This window comes from Corvus kubaryi, unplaced genomic scaffold, assembly GCF_017639235.1.
Source record: "Corvus kubaryi isolate FWS band 111438036 unplaced genomic scaffold, C.kubaryi_AGA036_p1.0 37396, whole genome shotgun sequence".
Lineage (NCBI taxonomy): Eukaryota > Metazoa > Chordata > Aves > Passeriformes > Corvidae > Corvus > Corvus kubaryi.
In genome coordinates this window covers 15,842,685-15,863,618 of record NW_024581135.1, presented here as the reverse complement: position 1 = coordinate 15,863,618, position 20,934 = coordinate 15,842,685, and the positions used below count along the sequence as shown (strand labels likewise).

Genomic DNA, 20,934 nt, shown 5'->3' with positions numbered 1-20,934 from the left:
GGGCTGCAGCGGGCTGGGTATCCCCATGGCCAGCGTGGGGGTCAGGTGGGGCTGTCCCCGGTTAGCAGCTTGGTGGGCAGGCAGGGTATCCCCACAGCTAACAGTTTGTGGGGCGGGGGTCTCCCCGCGGCTAGCAGAGTGGAGCGCAGGGATGCACCCACAATTTACAGGTTGGGGGGCAGGCTGGGATATCCCCACGGTTCACATGTTGGAGGTAGGAGTACCCAAGAGCTGCCCACATGGTTTGCAGGCTGAGGCCAGGGGTACCCACATAGTCTGTGGGTTGTAGGGCAGGCTAGAGTACCCCCATGTCTAGTGGGACACAGGGCAGGTGTGGGGAGGCCGGACGCTGGGCTGCTTGCTGAGCGCCAGGGGATGCTCACAGCCTGACCCCGCTCCCCCCACGGCAGGATCCTTCCGTGGCTGCCGGGAGCACGTCAGCTGCTTTGGTTCAGACAGAGCCTTGTAGGGTAAGGAAGCCGGTTTCTTCCCAGTGACAGCAGCGGCAGAGCTGGCAGCCAGCCTGCCGCGGCGCCAGCCCTCGCTCCCCCCCTGTCTGCCTCCCTCCTTCCCTCCCTGCCTTCCTCCATCCGCCGGCCGCGGCACTCACCGGGCCGCACGCTGAGGATGGCACTGCAGCAGGTGGCCCCCACCTCGTTGGCCGCGGTGACAGTGTACAGCCCGGCGTCGGCCACCCGGGCGCTCCGCACCAGCAGCGTGTGGCGCTCGCCCTCCGCCTTGATGGGGCGCGTCGTGCTGCTCCGCAGCGGGACCCCGTCCTTCCTCCAGGACACTGCCGGCAGAGGCGGGGATCACGCGTGGGCAGGAGAGCCCGAGCCTTCCCGGGGCTCTGCGCAGGGTCCCGAGGAGGCCAGGTGCTCCCCTGCCTGGCCTGAGGACCCGTTTGCTGTGGGGAGCAGCCCCGGCATCCCACGCCCCCCTGACGGAGAGACTGTGGCTGGTCCCTATCTGCTTCCCGACATCCTCCTGCCCTCCAGTGGAGGCTGGAAGAGGGAATTAAAGCGGCTTGGCTTCTGCCTGGCTTTGGCGACTGGCCCTGGATGCCCAGATGCCCCCCGCGCACGTCCTGGATACAGCGTGGCCGGAGGCCATCAGCCCTAAGCTTCTGCCCCCGGGAAACCACCTGAGCTGTCCCAACAGCAGCCCAGAGCATCGGAAAATCATAGAATGGTTTGGGTTGGAAGGCACCTTGATGATCATCTAGTTCCAAAAACACCTACCCCGCCAGGGGCAGGGACGCCACCCACTGGACCAGGTTGCATCGCCCGTCCCTGCCCTCGCAGGGCTCGGTAGCCCTTCTCCCACTTTCCCAAGAGCCCAGCCCAGCACTGGGGGACAGCAGGCACCCTGTCCTCCGCACCTTGTCCTGACAGGGGGTGCCCAAGCACTTCACTCCTGTCTGAGGGGAGGAAGGGCAGAAGGGGTGCTCCAAGGGTGGACACATCACCTCCCCTGAGATACCCAGCTCAGCGCTGGGTGTCCCACTCGCACAGCGCACGTGGGACATGGACATGCGGAGAGTCCCTCTGCCATGCTCGTGCCCCTGACGCCCAGGGTGGCTCACCTTCTGGCTGGGGGTTGGCCGTGACAATGCACTTGAGCAGCACCTCTGCCCCCACAACCACTGCCATGTCCTGGATGGGGATCTCAAAGATGGGGGCTTCCAGGGGGTCTTCACCCGCTGAGACATAGGAGTCATCTGAGGACTCTGCACAGGGAGAGATGGGCCCCACGGCTGTCAGCAGGGTGAAGTGAGCGGGTCCTGTGCGATGCTGGGCTGCATGCAGTGGATCTCCCAACCCACTGCTCATCCCTGCCACCACATGCACCACACCCTTGCTGGGGTACTAGCAGGTATTCGGGCCATGCAGTGGAGGAAAAGGCCACATTAGGGTCCACCATGGCACAGAGCAGGCAGCAGGGACAAGACAGGGGACCATGGGGCAGGAAGCATACAGTATGTTGTACATCCCCATAGGGTGTAAGAGATGAGCTAACAGTGGGGTGTGGAAGAAGGAGGGTTGTATAGCCAGCTGCATCCCCTGCCCTGGAGGGATGCCCACAATCCCTCATGGGATGCTGGCTGCTGTACCCCAATACATCAGCAACCACCTCCCAGCTCCCTCTCCTCTCATGGCCCCACCACATGGACAGAAGTCCTGGGGCTGTGCCAGGAGCCTCAGACATGTGGGCCTGGCATTTCCCTGGCTAGAGCACAGCCTAGAAGAAGCTCCCAGCCCAGGTATAGTTTGGTCTAACTGCTGCATGCTGGGATGGGCAGGACACCTCTCCCCCAGCCAAGCCACCACAGCATCCCCTGGGGAAGCTTGGGCTTGCCCTGCCTGGACCACTAAGCATGGCCCAGACAGGACAAGTTGCAGTGGATGTCTGTGCCCCAGACCAGGGCTGTGTGTGTGCCCGAAGTCAGCATGCTGTATCTTTCCTGTGCCAGGTAAGAGATATGGAGAAGTGTCGTGACCTCAAGGCCCAGCAAACTGGCAGCCAGGCTGGTCTGTCTTATGGTACTGCTTGGTGCCAACCACCCCAGCCTCCAGAGTCATGTCCCTCCGCTCCATCCAAGGGCTCCCCATGCCTCCCAGGGGTAGGCTGAAGGTCCTCCAACCCACCCAGGGGCTGGCCAGGCCAGCCCTGTGCCTGCAGGAGGGCAGAAAGCCATGCCCCTACCTAGCTCTGGAGAGGTGGGCCTGGCTCGGCGTCCCTTCCCCTTGCTCCGTGTGCTCCTGCCTTCTTGAGCCATCCGGCCACTCTCTTTCTTCTCCGACACTTTCATCTGCCTTCTCTCCACCTCCCTGCCCACACCATGCTGTCCTGCCCAGCTTCGTTCCAGACGGGCCTCCTGCTCCATCCCTGGCTTTGCCCAAGGCAGGAACCGCACTTCTGTGGGTGTCTCCAGCCGCCGGTACAGTCCGTAGGGCACAGCCAGTCGGGCAGCCAGAGCTTCACTCAGTGCCCCAGGGCCACGGGCAGGGCCTCCATCTGGGTACGGGCTGCCTTCAGCGGGACCCGCCTGCGAGAGGGCCACCCTTCCATGCGGGGTGGCTTGCGCCAACGGCCACTGCTCCTTCTTCTTCACTTCCCCAGTGCCTTCTTGCTGCAGACCCTTCCTGGCACCCGCATCCTCCACTGAGCTGGGCTGTCCAGCCGCCCCACCCCCCCCCACTGGGGCTCTCTTCCCACGCTGTCCCCCTGGCTCTGGCTCCCCATCGGGTCCCACCAACACTACGCTGGAAAGTGCCAGGTGCTGGATGACGTGTGTGCTCTCTGCTGGTGGGCAGCTCTTGGGTGGCAGTGCCTTGCGTCCGCCGGTGCCCTGAGAGGAAGACGTGCGGGGGGCACGCGGTGCAGGGGGCTCGCTGCTCACTGAGGGTGAGGGTTCCGGGGGCAACCCAGCTTTGCACAGCTCCTGGGAGCGCCGCAGCTGCTGCTTGGAGACTGTCCGCTTGATGCGGGTCAGCTCCTCTGCAAATTTGTGCTCGATGGCATAGACACGGTTGGCGAACTTGCCCCGCTCGTCAAAGGATGCGGCTTTCTGCCGGAAGGCCAAACGCCGGCACGCTGCCGTGCTGCCTGGCTCCCAGCGGCCGCCTTCCCGCAGGTCCTCCCGCGAGCCACCTGGAGTGCTGGCACGGCGCAAGCCAGTGCCAGGCTGGTCGAAGGAGCGCGTCTTGCGCAGGGGCAGGTTGGAGTGTGCGGAAAAGGGACTGTCCTGCTCCAGGCTCCTCTGCCGCTCCTCAAAGTACTGCAGCCTCTCGAAGATCCTGGAGCCAGCGCGCACCAGCTTGGGGGATGCCCGGACGGAGATGCGGCCAGAGGTGTCACTCATGGGTGTCTGTGGTCGGGACTCTTGTGTGCTGCCCTGTGAGTACCCAGAAGACTTGGGCTTCTTGATCTTCTCCTCGTACTCCTCAGGAACGATGTCCTGGTACTCTACCGGCACTGAGGACTTCTTGCGAGGGGTCACGGGTGTGAAGGAGGGGACGCCAGGGCCACGGGCAGCAGGTTGGGGCACGATGCCAGTGGGCGGCTGCAGGCATGTGCCAGCACGAGGAGATGGTGAGCGGACGATGGGTGGCTTGGCAGTCAGTGGCAGGGCAGCGGGGGATCTCGGGGGCTCTGCACCAGGCTTTGGAGAGACAGGGCCTCTGTGGAGGTCATCTCTCCGGTAGCCTCCCTGGGGGATGCTGCTGCAAGGGCAGAGACAGAGGAGCATGGCTTAGAGACCACCCTGGTACCTGCCTGGCTAAATCCCAGCTTCCAACCTGCACCACAGTGCCCAATGGGGCATGGCAAGGGGGTCAAACAGTCAGGGCAGCCTTGGGACTGGGGAGACTCAAGGGGTCCCAGCAAGGGCATCTGGTCACCCCAAAACCACTGGGAGCTGGCTGGGTTAGGTGAGAGTCCTGGGCTGCTGGGACCCCTTGCACAGGGGTACTCATGTGGAGCAGCAGGGTGATGCTGGGATATCCAGTGAGTCGCCTCCCCAGGACCACCATGCAGACAGGACCAGGGGCTCAAGGGGTGCCCCAGTTTGCTGGGGTGTCCTGGTGTGCTGAGGCGGTGCAGCCCCAAGGCTGCAAGCCCTGCCCGTGCACATCCTGTTGTGGGCATATCTTCCTATCCCACTGCCCCCAGAGGGGCTCAGCAAACGCAGAGCGGAAATCATAAGGTGGAGATGAGGTTCTGGTGGAACAAGCAGCCTTAAACAAAAAAAAGAGCGAGATGGAGGTCAAAGGAGTAGGCCTGCAGGTATGGGAACCAAAGGTGGCAGGGAGAGACGGGGGCTCTGAGCACATCAGCAGGACGTGGGGAGGCAGCACGTCCGTGGACCCTGCTGCCACCCCTGTACAGTGGGGACTGTGAGTGGCAAACACTTGCCAGTGTGTGCCCCAGGCTGCTGTGCACCTCCAGTTCCCCACACTGTGGGCTGCACAGAGCACCATGGCGGGGTGGAATGGGAGAATACCCCTGGCACAACCTTGTGGGTGGGGTCCTGCAGCTCAAGCAGTGGCACAGGGGATACCCCCAGCCTCAACCTGGCCACAGCAGAAAGGGACCCCATTCTACATCAGCCCCAGCCTGCGCTGCTCCCACCTTCTCACCGAGAACAGGCTGCCCACTGCTCAGAGTCCCCACTCCTCCTCTGGGATGGTGAAGGCAAAGAAAGCCCAGGTGGAGGGAAGGAGATGGCTGCAGGGGTTGGAAGGAGATGGCCCCAGCGCGATGTCCCCTCCGTGTGCTTCCCCTGGCTACTTACACATGGAGTGAGAGCGCCCGTCCTCGGTACAGGCTGAAGGCGCTGCCGTACGGGTCGCTGGCCACCGAAAGGCTATCCTCTGACCCCCAGCTCGTGCCCACCAGATTAGCCCGGGACGCCCGCACCAGCGGCTCCACGCCCAGGTGCCGGACCTCGGCGCCACGTGGGGCCAGCGTGTTTGCTTGCCTTGGGGTTCCCTGCGGCTGCAGCCAGGCAGTGGGACGGAGGTAGGGTCCCCGTGCAGAGAGGCTGGCATCCGTCTCCTTCTCCACCACGGTCTGCTGGCTGCCTGACCAGCTGGAGCGCTCCTCTGCCTGTGACAGGGCCAGCACCGAGGTCGGCGTTGTGTTCATGGAGGTGTCCACGAGAGTGTCAGACCCACCTGAGAGAAGAGGGATGAGCCAAGACTGGGTGCCTGTGGGGACAAGCTCAGCACCCTGCTCAGAGAGGGCTGACCCACCACGGGGTGTCCCAGCATGTCCTGAGCAGCACCCTGCTGCCTCAAGCCCTCTCCCCTTTGCGTGGGTGGATCACAGCTCCCTCTCCATGGACAACCCCAAAGCCTGGCCAGCAGAGGCCTTGTGGGGAGTCATGGCCAGCAGCCAGTGTCAGGGCTCAGTGCCAGCCAGGTGTCCCTGCTCACCCGTGGGGGTGCTGAAGGCTGTCTCATCCTGGAGATCACTGCGTTGTGTCACCTGGGGGTCGCTGGATTCATCCTCACCTGTCTCCGAGTCTGGGGTGGGAGGGGAGAGTAGGGAGTGAGCATACAGAGAGACAGCAGACCACACTGGTACTGCTTATTGCAGACCCATTGGCTCCAGGAGCAGGAGAGCAGTGCCCAGGCAGCTCCAGGGCAGGAGGCATAACTGTGACCTGCAGGACAAGCTTCCAGTAGAGAAAGGCAGGACTGGGAGTGGGAAAGTCCAGCAGGGCAAGGGCAGGCAGAAGAGGGCAGGCAAAGCAGGCAGGAACAGTGTTAGATGATGGGAGGAAGGGAGGCAGTGCCAGCAGTGGGAACACAGCTAGCAGAAGCAGCACGGGGACAAGAAAGCAGGGCAAGCAGGCAGTGGAAATGATGGGGCAGGGTGGCAGGCTGGGGCACAGGACCCACTATGGGAACAGAGATGGCATCGGGAAGGGGTCTTCCTACCGTAGCTTTGTTTCCTGCAGGAGCGGAAAACTTCGCTTCCATAGGGGCAGCAAGAGAGAGAGAGACATCAACAGCCGGTTATCGGCCCGGCCTGCGGAGACGCGGGGGGCAGCAGGGGGGCCCTTGTCCCCAGCATTTCCCCACCATGTCTCCACTCCACATTCACTGCACATCACTCCAGTGCTGCACACAGACCCTCTCCTCGCACACACCGTCCCACCTGTGCAGTGCACAGCACCATCCCCTCCCGGTGCCACAGCCACATCCTGCCCAGCAGGACAGCCACCCCCTGTCCCTGGAGCTGCTGGCCTCACCGCTGCAGTATCCACACATCCCTGCTCCGCAGTGCATCTCAGCCTAGGGCTGGACCCTCCCAGTCTGTGCCCTAGCTGAGAGCTCCTGGGGATGCTGGAGCTCACGGACATGTTTGTCCGTATGCACACAGCCTCCCCTGGCATGTACAAGTGCATCCCCTGCCCCACCAGTGCAAGTGCCGTACAAGTGCGGTTGGTAAAGCCAAAATTCTCAGGGGAGGGCATCACTAAGAGCTGCCCCCCACCGGGCAGGATGTGGCAAGGCCATTTCAGTATCATCCTAATGTCCCATTCCAGGAAAGCTAGTGCCGTGCTGCCAGGGAAGGACTGACTTTCCTCCTTGCCACTGCCTGAGCCCTCACAAGCTGCAGCAACAAACACCTGCACTGAGGAACATGTCCCCAGCTCCACCACTGCTCCTCTCCATTGCACTGTTAAGGCGTGCGGGGGACCACACCGCTTCTCCCTACTCCAAGCCACCTCTCAGCAGCCCAGCACACGAGCAGCTGCTCCATGAACTTCTACTGCATCAGATTCCCAATCCTGGCCACACCAGTATGGCAGCCCCTGAGCAAGAAGAGCTGCAGGGCCAGGAGCAGACCAGCTGCATGGCGGACGCTGTGAGCCCCTGGATGACCAGAACCCTATTCCGTGGTTGCAAGATGCAGTCCAGCCCTGCCCAGCCTCTGCTTGATGCCCCTTGTAGCATGGTGGTGGACCCCATCCCAGCATGCTTGGGGCGGTGGGGGGAGTCGGGTCCTAGTAACTCAACGCACCATGCGTGAAGCGCCCGAAGCGCCGCGAGTGGCCGGTCTTCTGCAAAGGAAAAGAGAACAGAGCGTTACCCCTGGCACGGCGATACGTACCTGCCGCGCACGCACGCTGTGGCACGGCACACACGCACACAGCCCATCCCGGCACACGCAGCACCGCTCACACCCACCCTGCTCACACATGCACCCTGGCACGGCATACGTCGTGCCACTCACGCCCTCCCACGGGCAGGGCACACCTGCCACCGCTCACATGCACCCTTGCTGCGCACCCACAGCGAACCCACAGGCACACGCCCCCGCGCACACGCAGAGATGGATGGGTGTAGGTGGGCACGTGTAGCGCATGCCCAGCCATGCACACTCACACACACCTGTGCGCACGCGCACGCAGGCAGAGTCCCCTTGCTGATGGCACTATGCACCCCAGCCTTGTGTCACAGCCCGTGCCAAACAGTGACAGCCCTGGGCATCCCAGGTGCCCCAGAACTGCTGCCTGCAGCTGGCATAGCCTGCAGCAAAGTCTTTGTCTGGGCTGGTGTCCGAGTGCTCTGCAGCCCCTTCAAAGCCACTCAGCCAGCACGGGAATTTGGCCAGCAAAATGCCTTCCAGGCACTGGCCCAGACTCCACCGTGGCCACCGTCCCAGCATGGGAACAGAATCGTCCATCCCCTGGAGAGGCCAGGCCAGCTGAGAGAGAGGCCGCCGGGCAGCACGGGCCTGGCCTGTTGGTGCAGGGTTGGAAGCACTGGGGCTGCGCTCGCCCGTGCCGTCTAGGCAGGCAGGTGGGACCTGAGCATGGGGTGGAAGCACCAGGAGCTCCCTGCCAACTTGGCTTGCCCTCTGTGCTGCAGTCCAGGGCTGGGCACTTGCATGCCAGGGGAGGGACCAACTGAGGGCAGCCTGTCTGCCAGACCCAGTGTGCACTGACGCTGTATCCCAGGAAAGCAGAGGGACGGGGTGATCTCCAAGGCAGGCAGGAGTGGGAATGGGGAGTGCAGACAGGGTTGAGCTGCCAGGACTGAGCATCCTTCCCAGCCAGTCTGTGTGACAGGGTCTCCCCAGGACACTGATGGCCCATGCCCTGTCTCCTCAGTATGGAGCCCAGGGCTGGACACCCAACAGTCTTGAAGCCCTTTGCTCCACCAGCCCCTCCTGCCCCACTACCCCTCCAGCTCCCAAGCAGGTCATGGACAGCCATACCCCAGGGATGGACGGCCAAGCGTGGCCAGCAGTTAGTTGTCCTCAAATGGCAGCAGGCTCATTTCCCAAGCCCCAAAGTTGCTGCCACTGCAGCAGCAGCCCCTGCACATGGGCAGCACTCAGGGGCTCCCACCAGACCCCTGCCTGCATGCAGTGCTGGCCAGAGGACAGCGGCTGCACGAGACATATTTGTATTCAGGCTGAGCCAGGCTTCACCTCCCCTTCTCGGCTGACTGGGCTAATTCTGGCTGGCAGCCCGTCTTCCAGGCCAGGGAAAGATGAGTGATTAACTGCACCATCGGCGGATAATTCCCCCATTAAAAAATGAAAATGCAATTGAGTGCCATTATCGGGTACTCTTGTGGCTTCCCCAGGGACAGGCGCCATCGGCTCCCCATCAAATATGGTGACTGCACCCAGTGGGCCTGGGCTGGGCTGCATTGCCCAGAGCTGCAGAGGGGCTGAGCACACCCCCCTTCACCTCACAACAAGTCCCTATGGGATCAGGGCCCCTTGTAGGATCAGGGCACCCCACAGACTGGACCTGCCTCGAGCACAGCGCCCACCTGCAGCCCACAAAGGGGAAAATGCTGGGTGATGCAGGGTCTCCCCTAGGTCAGGAGATGGAAAGGGGGCAGGAACAGCTCAGGGCTTGGTGTGGGGTCAGGGTCTGTGTGACGGGGACAGACAGAGAGTGGGGGTAATCCTCCTGCATGGGATTTCATTTGCACCCTGGAAAAAGGGGTGGAGGAGCCCCAGGAGCACGTTCTGTGCCTACCCAGCCTGGAGTAGAGAGAAGAGCTGGCTAGGATCCACATCCAGCTTCAACCCTGCACTACAAGGCAGCTGGGTGAGACCTGGAGTTGTTTCCTTCCCCTGTGCCAGGCATGGATCCACCTGCCCAGGCATGGAGCATCCCTCACCATGGCCGTGGGACCAAGGGATCCCAGGAGAGTGAAGGATCTCCTGGGACCATGGAGCTTGCCACCACCTGGCACGTGGAGCCCAGCACCACATGGCACAGGTGCCTATTGTGTGAGAAAGGCTGACAGGGAGCAGGGATGGAATGAGGTGGGGAGGAGTGAGTAACTTGCCTGGTGCAGAGAAACAGCCACTGTGGCTGTTCTGATACCCCTCAGCCAGTGGTGCAGGACCCTGCCCTACCACATGGGCAAGCCCCTGGACTTGCTGCCCCCGAAGGCAGATGGGGCAGCCAGGCTGTGCATAGCACCCTGCCCCAGAGGGACCCTCAGCACCTGTCTCCCTGGGAACCTGTGTCCCATCGTGCATCTTGCACCCCTGGGAAGGGGCTGCGCGTGACAGCCCCTTCCCAGTCCCTTCTGGGCCACCAGGCAGTGACAGCGGGGAGGCTGTGCGCCCGCATTGGGCTTGTGTGCCCTGGGGAATCGGGGGCGGGGGGCTTCCTGGAAGTATATTCCCCATCCTCCACCCCCGGCTGAGGCCAAGTGACGTCCTTGTTCCTTGCTCGGCAGCGGAGCGTGCAGCGGGCCCGCGAAGGAGCCTTGCCTGTGCCAGGCATGCTCCTGACGCGGAGGGGATGACGCATGCAAAGCCTCGTCTCCAGCTCCGTGACCACCGGCAGTGGGGCTGGGGGGAGCCATGGAGCAGCCTCCATTTGCTGCCCCGACTCCAGAGGGCAGAGAGGGGCGTGGGGGGAGCCCCCGGCGGGGGTCGCAGCCCGGGTGCTGGCACAGGAGGTGCTGAGCCTCTGCCCTCTGCCCCTCCTGCCCGGGCTGGTGAGGCCGGGCAAGCAGCTGGCAGCTCTGCAAGCGGGGCTGAAGCCGGTGATGTGCAAAGCCCTGAGGAGCCCCAGCGGGCAACGGAAGGGCTGGAGGGACACTCCCATCCCCATCCTTATTCCCATTCCCATCCCCATCCCCGTCTCCATCAGCATCCATTCCCATCCCCATGCGCTCTCGGCACTGCCCCCTTCTCCCGGCACCCGCCGGCACAGCAGCCTGGAGCCCTTACCTGGAAACGCTTCTTCACCCAGATCTTCTTCATGCTTCTGCAGAGCCCTGCTGGCCCGGTGACACGGACTCAGGCCCGGCAGGACGGCAGCCCGCTCCCGGCGGGGTCCCCGCTGTCAGCACGTCGCGGCAGCAAGCGATGCTCCGAGCATCCTTCACTACCGGCAGCCGGGAACGGTGGAGGGAGAGGAAGGGGCTCGCCAGGTTGGGCTCTCGGGAGGGCTGGAGCTGTGAGCATGAAGCATCACTGGAGTGCTCCTCCCTTCATCCTTCCCCCGCCTGCCTCCGCCTCCGCCTCCCCGCCAGCCCTGGCACACAGTGACAGCGGTGGGGGACAGGCAGGGGCACAGGTGGTGGGGGGCGAGGGCCGCCGTCGTAGAGGGGAGGAAGGGGGCGTGTCTGAGGCCGGTACACGGCCTCTCCACCCCTGGCATTGTCTACACGGCACCCAGGGGTCTGAGACCCCTGCCAGGCAGTGCAGCTGTACCACTGTTCCCTGTCACCTGTCCATCCTGCGCAGGACAGGGGTTGTGCTTCTCTCTTAGGACACAGCCCCCCACTACAGCCCCCACATGCAGACCAACTGGGATAGCAGCAACACACCACAGCAGCGCTCTGTGTGCTGTCCCCAAATGGCTCCCAAACAGGGCAGTTCTGCTGCCACAGCTGCCACAACCCTGCACCCAGCAGCCATCTGCAGTGTGCCATGGCACTGCCCAGCCAAGATACAGGCTCACCATCACTCTGCCAGTTCTCTGCTCAGTCACCCACATCCTCCAGTCATCAGTAATGCAGAAAGATCCCCTTACCAGGACACGGGTGTGGGTCACAGCACAGCTGTACATGGACAGAAGCTAATATGGGCGCAGTCCTTCACACCAATCCCTCTGGCAAACCACACAGCCTCCAGTCCCAGTGCTAGTGCCAAGGCAAATCTTGTACCCTGCGCCCCGGGTGCCTCAGGACCCTTATGAGCTTGCAGGGCTGGACTGCTCAGCCCTGGGGTAGCATCACTGCTTTGTGGCTGATGAGGACACAAGCTTGACCTGGGAAGGTAGGTTGCTGTGCCTGTCCATGTGGCGTGAATCACAAGACCTCCCTTCATGCTGAAGTGAGGAGCCACGGCACAGTTCAGAGCAGGACTCTGTGCCTAGGACTGAGCTGTGATGGGGCTCCTGGGATGTGGACAGAAGCTGTGGGTGGGAGTCCCCAGTGAGGCTGATCAGGGACATTAAGACCTACAAGTACTCCTGGGGTGCTGGCACAACCCTGGCACACCTTCCCCAGCTGACCATCCCCAGCCCTGCTGGCCTATCCTAGTTTTCTGGGTGATGCTACAAATAAGCCAGAGGGGCAGTCCCAGCCCCACAGCCTCAGCAGGTTCTCTCTTGCCTGCCATGCCCCCCACAGCTCTTGGTGCCCCATAGCTCTTGACACCTTGCCTCATCATCTCACCAAGCCCTGCATCATCCATCAGCCCCCTTTCCAGGCCCTTGGAGAGGCTGCCAAGGTCCCAGCCTCACCGTCTGTTTGAGCTGCCCCCTCCCATTGCTGAGCATCCATGGGGACACTGCTGGAGGCCTCCCCACCCAGCACTTGTCCCCATGCTGCTCACCTGTCCCCTGGGGAGCCAGCCACTCCACGAGGAGCTGCTCACAGGCATCACGCTCCCCATGATGCTTGGCAGCTCCTGGTAGCTTTTCTTCGCTTCCCCTCCCAGCTCATGACTCCAAACGTGAGGCTTTTCATGGCTCCATAATAACTTGCAAATTACCCAGTACAAAAGGAGCTGTTTATACAACATTTCTGTCAGTCCCACAATTCGAGTGATGCTGCGGGGTTTCCGTGGAGACCCTGCGCGTCAGACAAGTCCTACAAATGCTACAGCTGGCATTAAGGGAATCTCCTGTCAGAGACAGAGGTCTCTGCTGGGCCCCCAGCCCTGGATGGGGGCAAAGATGGGTACTCTTGAGCCAGAGCTGGATAAAGAGGTGAACTGTGTATCTGCACCCAGGGTTTCCCTGCCAGGTGCTCTCACCCTGTCTGTGCATGTATGTGGTCCTGCTGCAGACACACGGCCTGTGCCTTCTTTTCACACTCAAGTGGGATTAAAAGACTCATCAGGGATGCTGGGAAGAAGTACCAAGGCTTGGACTTGTCACATAGTGGTGCCAGGGCAAGGGTGCTGTCAGCAAAACACCCACAAGGACAGCCCCAGGGCTGGCTGCAGGGAGGACCACCTTTGTCCAGACAAAACAGTCACTTCTATATCCTCTGACTATCCTACACCTGCTGCCCATTGGCCATAGCTCTCCCCTGCAACTGTGACTCTGTAGCCATCCCTCAGCAAAAGCTTCAGGAGTGACTCTGGGCAATCCCACAGATGCTGCACCCCTGGGAATAGCTGGGTCACCTCCAAGAGGCTGCACCTGCTGCAGGGACTGAAAGTCCTTTCCAGTGGCAGCAGCACCTGCAAATTCCCCCACCAGGGCAAAGCTGAAGTCACTGCAGAAGGTGCCCTATGGGAGGTGATGGCCACCTGCAAGTAGGGCAGCCCCTCTGCCCTGGCCCAGCCCCGGGGTGGCCCTGACAGTGCCCTGCTGCTCTGCAGGTCAGGGACCCAGGACAGAGAATGGCAGCCAGTGCAGCTGTGGCATGGACAAGAGGCAGACCTGGAGCAGGTGGCCCCATTTCCACCCAGCTCCAGCTTTGCCTGCTGGACACACATCGGCCCCAAGCAAACAGACAGCAAACACCTGCTCAAAATGCGGCATTAATTCCACTGTTCCAAGAACCACAGCCCTCCACACCTTGCTGGGCCTCCTGGCTGCTCTGCACAGGTCCTGACTGTGCACCACAGCTCTGGCCTGGCACCAGCCCCCTGCCCCTGGCCCCAGCCAGCAGCCCCCTTGTCTCAGTGCTTGAATAATTGATGGCGGTGTGTGCATGCGGCATCTCGAGTAGGAGGAGGTCTGGGCATGAATTTTTCATGCGTTTGCACCTCCTGGAGCTGCTGGGGATGGTCGGCGGGAGGTGGGGATGTGCTGAGAGCCTGGGTAAGTGGGGACCACCGTAGCTCTGTCCCCAGGGGAAGTAAATACAGCAGCGGAATGTCCCTTGTCCCTGGGCAGGGCAGCGCCACAGCATCTTTCTGACCCTGTGGAGGAGCAGTGCTGTGCTGTCCCCCCTCTCCCAAGGGCTGGGACACCCCAGTGCCCTCTTCAGCATCGTCTCCCTTGCTGCCACAAGAAGGATGCCTGAGCACACTGCTCACTGCAGACGGAGAACACAGGGATGCAAAACAGCAATGTGACCTTGGCTCTGGCTGTCTGGACATGGAGCGGGATGGCAGAAGGCATTACATCCCTGCCCTGCCAACCTCCGGCATACCCCCTAGCTGGGAGTGAGGGGCTGCATGCTGTGGGGGAAAGCAGGCAAGAGTGCAGGCAGCAGGGTGGAAGCAACCAGCCCCTTCCCAGTGCTGCCATGCCAGGGCACAAGCCAGCAGCCTGGTGTCGGGAGGCAGGAAGGGCACTGGGAGTGCTGGGCAGCCCTGGAAGAAGGAAAAGGCTGTCGTCCCCTCATGCAGTCCCAAACACTGGTGCTATATTTACCCAACTGCAGGCCTGGGTTTCAGCCTCTTGCCTGTAACACAAGCCCTGCAGCTTGCCAGAATCCGAGGGGATGGCACATTCCTCAGCAAAAATAACCCTCCAGCAGCAGGCGAGAGGGCAGGGGTGGAGGTGACTGACTGGACAGCTGCACTCACCACCCTGCTCGCTGGGAGCAGACGTCTCGCTCCGACAGACCCTGGGATGGGAACCTGGCACACATGGCCACCACACCAGCCCCCTGCCCAGGTGGATGGGGGCAGAGGTGGGAGCCACTCCGGGGCAGCTGGCATTAAACATGGGCACGGCGCTGCAAATTATGGGATTAAATTAGGCACTGAGATAAATGGCCAGGGATGCTGAGCCACCAGGGACACCGTCAGCACAGCCATCCCCAGTGGGCTCCATTACAATTGCCATGCACCATCAGCTGAAAAATTATGCCCATGTTGCCCCACTGTAATTCCTCGCACAGGAAGGGTCTGTGCAGGGCCACCACACACAGGGAGTTTCTGCCTCCTTTCCTGCCTCCAAATCCAGGCAAGTCCAGGCTGCTTCCTTCGCAGAGGAAAGGTTCCAAGACAGTTTGATTGCTGAGTGCAGATGGAGGCAAACGGAGCAAGACCCTGCACTGAGAGCCCAAGATGGACACATCCAACCTTGAAACAAGAGGCAGCTTGGATGGGGAGGATCAAGCAGTGCTGGCACAGTGAGGGAGGGCTGGGCTTTAAAAGGAGATTAGCTCAGGTTCTTAAGAGGTGATTTAATCCAGTTTACAGGGAAAAAATTCAGGAGATGCAGCTGAGAGGTGATAAAGGCTTTAGCAAGCCTAGGAGCAGTGAAGCTATGGTAGGGACCAGGGCTGGCTGGAAGGATCTGGAGGTTCCCTGGGTGGGTCTGGGAAGTCCCTGGACCGGCCTGGTGCTGGTGTGAGAAGGGTCAGTGCACTCCACGTGCACCTATGGAGCTGGAGCATGAGGGAGAACCTGTAGCAGGAGAGGGGCAGCTCAATGGGACACAGCGGGGGACAGTGTGGCACAGGGGGGATGGTGTGCCCCTGGTAGCCCCTGCACTTGGCTGCCTGGCCAGCCCCACACATGCTCTCCCCACTCCCCACAGCAAGCACTGACGCATGCAGGGAACCTGGGAGAAGAGCAGGAGAAAATCATTAGTGGGGTGGAGCGACAGATTCAGGGCAAGAGATTAGAGGAGCTAAATCGGGCTTGTGTGAGCAAGGGGGACTGCTGAGCTAGTGCAGGAGGAGCTTCCAAGGCTGAGCATAGAGATGGGCAACCTGGAGCCCCCCCAGGCTACCAGCAGTGACCTGAGCCACCTTGGAGAGACCCAATGCCAGCCCCATGGAGATCTTCAGCCTGACCGTGCACCAGGGAGAAAAGGGGCTCTGTGCCCTCCAGAGACCCCTACCCGTCAGAGGCAAATGGAGCAAGGAAACCACAACATCTCTGGACACAGAGGACTGGGACCCCAAGTCCAGAGAAAGACCTGATTTTGCCAATGGAGCAAGGGCATTCCAATATCTCTGGACACAGGGGGCTGGGACCCCAAGTCCAGAGAGAGTTTATCCTGCTTGAGGACCCTGCACACATCCCTCTTGCCCTATAGGTGGCTGATGATCTAGCTCACAGAGTGCCCCAGGGAACAAGGATGGGCTGTCCCTTCCCAGTACTACAAGGATGGCAGAGCTATGAGTGGAACTTCCGTGATCCCTGGAGACCTGTCCAGCACCTGGTGGGATGTGGCACTCCCTTGGCACTGCCACAGCACACCACAAAGACAGTTCTGCACTGGCACAGGGACAAAGCCACACCAGGGGCTGCTCTGCTCCTCTCTCAGCCCAGTGCCCCAGAGCCTGCATGGCTCCAGAGGTGTCTCTGGCCCAGGGATGCCTTTTTGGGTGGCTGTTTGCTCAATGGTGGTGCATCCATGGCCAAGAGCCTGCTGGGAGGCGTGCCCAAGGCAGGGTGACATTCACACTGCACGTTAGGCAATCCTGGCTGCTCCGTCCCTCCCTCAGCTGCCCCAGAAAGGCGGTGGTGAGGGCCGGCGGCTGGGAATTGGGAGCAGGGAAGAGTGCGTCAGCACAATGGGAACGGGCACCTGGGGAAATCAGGCTGTGCCGTGCTGCTGGGCAGCAGCAGTGGGGCCAGGGCCGGTGTGGCCATGGAGAGGTGCAGCTGCACACCTGAGCATGAAAACAGGGTGACCCCTCTGCTGCCCACCCAGGACAGGCTGCTCCTTCCCCGGGGCAGTGCACGTCTCCCATTCTACACACATCGCACCCCACATCCAACTGCACCGTGCCATGGTCCCCAAAGGTGTGATGCACAGTGACTCCACACAGACTCGCTGCAGGGCAGAACCCCTGCTGCACGCTTCACTGCTCCTCTTGCTACCCCACCAGGCTCCTGACCTGCATATGAACTTTTCTCCATCCTCCAAACACCACCTCTCCAGACTCCTGGCTCACAGAGGGCAACACCTCCAGTGCTCCCCTTCAGCATTGTGAAGGCTTCTTCTGACCTGCCACTGTCACCGAGTTCCCTGCTCAAGCTGCAGCATCTCTGGTGTGCCTCCTGTGCTGCAGAGTCCTAGCTGCAGCTCCTTCCCTGGAGCCTCAGGGCTCAGTGTTGCTTCCCTCACTCCGTGTCCTCACTGTCCCCATGCAGACAGCAGAGTTCACATCTTGGAGCAGTGCCACCCACCTCCATGCTCCCCAACACTCAGGCCTTCAATGCCCTAGGGAGGTGGCATCCATCCTCCATGAGGAAAAATTTGTTCACCAAAAGGGTTGTGAAGTACTGGAACAGAATGCCCAGGGAAGTGGTGGAGTCACCATCCTTGGAGGTAATCAGAAGACATGTAGATGTGGCACTTAGGGACATGGTTTAACAGTGGACTTGGCACTTGGTAACTAGTGCTGGGTTACCGGTTGGATTGATGATCTTAGAGGTCTTTTCCAACATAAATAATTCTATGATTCTATGATTGCATGATTCCATGATGATGGGGCAGAGGGAGCTGAGCCCCAAACCTGCAGGACGAGGCCCATCCATACAAGGGCAGCAGTCCCCATGCACTCCGTGCCTGACTGCTGCACCCAGGGGTGATGGTGATGAGCAGACGCGCTGCTACAGGGATGAGCAAATGCTTGTTAGTTTGCCTTGGCTAATTAACTACCACGTCCCGCCCACCGCAGGGCATAGGCTCCACCTACTTGTCAGCCCTGCCTCTCGCATGTTAGGCTCCTCCTCCCAGCCCACCGGCGTTCGAGTTCAGCCAGTGCAATGCCAGTGCCTGGTAAAGCTGTGATGGTGATCCCGCGGGAGTTCTGCCCGTGGCAGCTGGTGGGGGGGTACTGAGGACCATGTTGGTGGCTGTGGTGGGTGGTACCACCAGTACCATGTGCCCAATCCCCATTTCTCTCTCTCTCTCTCTCTCTTTCTCTCTCCTCCTGCCCCAGCAGGCTTGGCATCACATGCTCCCAACACCTCTGTGCCCAGTCCTGGCACCCAGCCTGGCCTGGCAGCGGGTACTGCAGCCACATGCTCGCTCCAGGCTGGAGAGTCACCCCAGTGCTGCCGGCACCGGGCACCCCAGCCTGCAGCAGGGTGGGCACAGCAAAGCTCAGCAGCCCTGTCTGGCCGCAGGGCACGCACTGCATCAAGAGCCTGCAAAGCACTGCTGCCTCCCTCGGCAAACCCGTGCCAAGGTCTGCGCCAGCACGGCCGTGCTGGTGGCCACGTCACCCTTACCTTCCATGTCAATGATGGCCAACACAGCACTGGTCATGGCCTCTCCCTGCTCATTCTCGGCGACACATGTGTACACACCGGCATCCTCCTTCTTGCTGTCCCGGATCCAGAGGGTGCCATACTCCTCCCCACCCTGGGCCAGCTGCTCCTCGTTTCGGTACCAGCGGAGGCTGGGCCGGGGGTTGCCCACCACCACCACTCGCAGCCGGATGTCGCAGCCGGTGCCGATCGCTGCATTCTTCAGTTTCCTCACAAAACACGGTGCTGCCAGGCGAGCCGAGTCCTCCTCGGGCGGCCCCGGTTCTGCTGTGACCTTGGCGCGCTTCGGGGGGATGCCAGGGCTCGGCGGGGCTGCCCGAGGCTCCCCACCAGCCCTACTCATGCCACTGCGTCCCTGTGCTCGGTGCATAGTCTGCAGCTCCCCCACCACCACCCGCGACCCCTGTCACCCTAAACCAGCACGTTGTGCCCTTCTTCTCCCCCTGCCTGCAGTCTGGGGGTGCTGGGTGCCTGACTGGGACGCTGGGGTAGTGGCGACCCCCCAGTCCAAATGCCGTCCGGTTCTGTGCCTCCCCCCACAGGCTGCAGCCCCAAAGGTCGCAGCACTGTGGGCAAGCAAGGGGCTATATTTAGGCTGGGACTCGGGCTCCTGCTCGCCCAGCCGCCACTCACCAAGCTCCCGGTGCAGTGTGGCACTCACACCCCATGCTCTGCTGCAACCCCAAGCCCGCCCAGCGCCTCGGCACCTGCTCCTCGCCGGCCTGGGTGCGAGTCCCGCGGGTGCTGCCCGCTCGCTGAGCCGTCCCCGTGCTGGGGCCGTGGCGTCCCCCCCCCTCACCCGTCCCGTCCCGCGCAGCCCCCGGCGAGCTGCGCTCCCTCTGCCCCCTCTCCTGAAGTGGCAGCTGCCTCTGATATGTCACATTCCTTGGCTGGGCTCCCCCTCTCTGCGCCTGCTGCCCCGTCCCTGAAGCCCAGCTCCACTTGCAAAGATAGAAAAGGGCCAGCACCTTTCCATATTAGCTGAGAGGCTCGGGGGGGACCCAGCCTTCCTCCCCCGCTTCCCCTTCTCCGGCAGTGTCATTGGATCGGGGCAGAGAGAGACCCTGACGGCATGTGCAGGGAAAGGACACCGTCATGCTTCCTGCAACGCAAGACCCCGGGCAGCAGCCAGCCCTTCAGGGTCCCTTCGCTCCATTCCCAGCAGACAGGAGAGGTGGGGATCCCAGCATCCCTGATCGCCACAAATCCTCCCTGCCCGGAAGGCTGCAAACACATCAAGGCTCCGTTTCTCTTACTGAGCCCCTGCCTCGCTGCCCTGGGCAGTGTGGGTCCCGGCCAGCCCTGCATGGAGCTGTTCAGCTTTGGGGCACCCGATGAGAGTGCCCACACTGCCGGGCTCCAAGCAGCAAGCAGTCAGGGCCGGTCTGTGCCAGATGCTGCCCGGCCATCCCTGGGCAAGGCAGGGCTTCCCCATCTCCTGGAGCCATGGCACACGCCTCGGCACCTGGCCCTAGCCGCCCTCGCCAGGGGCTGTAAATCTGCGGGAGCAGGGAGCCAGCGACTCGACACGGTGCTTCCCAGCTGCGAGCCAGCCTCGACGGCTTTGGCACAGCCCATTGCCACCAGCCTAAGGATGCCAGCATCAGTGGAGCATCAACAGCAAGGAGAAGATCCCAGGATTTCCCAGCTTGGATGGCTGGGACACAATGGAGTGGGATGCCTTGCGAGACCCACAGCCCGTCTGCAGAGTGGCTGAGCCAGCCCCAGGAGAGGCCTCGGGGGCTCCTCCCTGTCCTGCAGGCAAAGGAATGCTTTGTCCCCTGCCTGCCCCCAGGGGCTGAACCCTGGCATAGCCAGCCTGGGCCGACGGGGAGGGAGGTGTCATCCCAACCCAAGGCAACCTGGGAACTGTCTTCGATGTCACAGGGCCACCTGCTGGAGATACGCCTTGTGGTCCAACACCTCCCAGCTGGAGTTTGCCACGCTGGCCTCTCCGTCAGGGACACCCCCAGCCCACTCCCCATTGCTGGCAGTAGCACAGGCCTTGTCCCTAAAACATCGACCCCTGCCAAACCCTCCCTGGGATCTGCTGCCTGGCAGAGTTTCGTGGACCCTCCAACAACTCCCGGGGCAGAGCAACCCTGAATTGCTCTCCCACGTGGGATGCTCAACTCTGGGTTCCACTGCAGCATCCCCCATCGCTGGGATCAAGGAGCTGAAGCCAAGATGCCCACAATGTGACCACAGGGAGCGGGGCACGTGTTGGGAGGAAGAGGGCATATGGTGTTGGCAGGTTGAGGCCAGAGGTTGAGCCTGGGGTGCAAGAATAGGGTGGTGGGTCTGATGCTCACAGGGTGCAGGGCAGGAGGTTGATTAGGGGTGAGGATGGCTTTGCTTGCAGGTTGGTGACACTTGGAGGGGCTTGGAAAAGTCCCAGGCAGGTGTGGATTCGAGCAGGGCTGTCCTAAGTGGGGGTAAAACGGCTGTGGAGCTGAGAACCACTGGGACATGGTATGTTTACCCTAGGTGTGTGGGGGAAATACGGAACCATCACCCAGAGCCCCTTCAAACCTGCTCAGGACTTAGCTGTCACTGCTCCCTGTCCCAGCAGGACTTTCCTACCCACCACCTGAGGCAGCAAAATGCTCGAGAACCTTCAGTGTGAGGAACGCACACCTTTTGGGGGCCCAGCAGCGTAGGGACGAGACAGCCCAAGGAGTTGCTTCCTCCTCCATCCACCCGGCCCTTGTAATGCTTCCCCCAGGTGCTGCCTCCCCACCACCCCCTCCCCCCCCCCGCCCCAGAGATGCACTGAGGACAGGG

At 61.8% G+C, this 20,934-nt stretch overlaps 1 protein-coding gene across 4 annotated transcripts in view; it reads right to left on the bottom strand.

Annotated features, from left to right (window-relative positions):
- SPEG (striated muscle enriched protein kinase) overlaps window positions 1–18,906 on the bottom strand; it is a 39,135-nt gene extending 20,229 nt beyond the window's left edge. Inside the window, exons 1-8 of one of the 4 annotated variants that reach the window (XM_042041014.1) lie at window positions 10,729–11,099; window positions 7,537–7,576; window positions 6,447–6,476; window positions 5,940–6,029; window positions 5,297–5,678; window positions 2,707–4,226; window positions 1,586–1,729; window positions 611–793 (exon numbers count right to left, since the gene is read on the bottom strand). In XM_042041014.1, the coding sequence (XP_041896948.1) occupies window positions 611–793; window positions 1,586–1,729; window positions 2,707–4,226; window positions 5,297–5,678; window positions 5,940–6,029; window positions 6,447–6,476; window positions 7,537–7,576; window positions 10,729–10,761 (2,422 nt within the window). In that variant the 5' untranslated portion in view covers window positions 10,762–11,099. Of the gene's footprint in view, window positions 1–610; window positions 794–1,585; window positions 1,730–2,706; window positions 4,227–5,296; window positions 5,679–5,939; window positions 6,030–6,446; window positions 6,477–7,536; window positions 7,577–10,728; window positions 11,100–18,111 lie in introns of those variants that run through there. The other 3 variants (XM_042041010.1, XM_042041011.1, XM_042041012.1) reach the window with 3 other exon arrangements.
- Window positions 18,907–20,934: the final 2,028 nt, after the last annotated feature.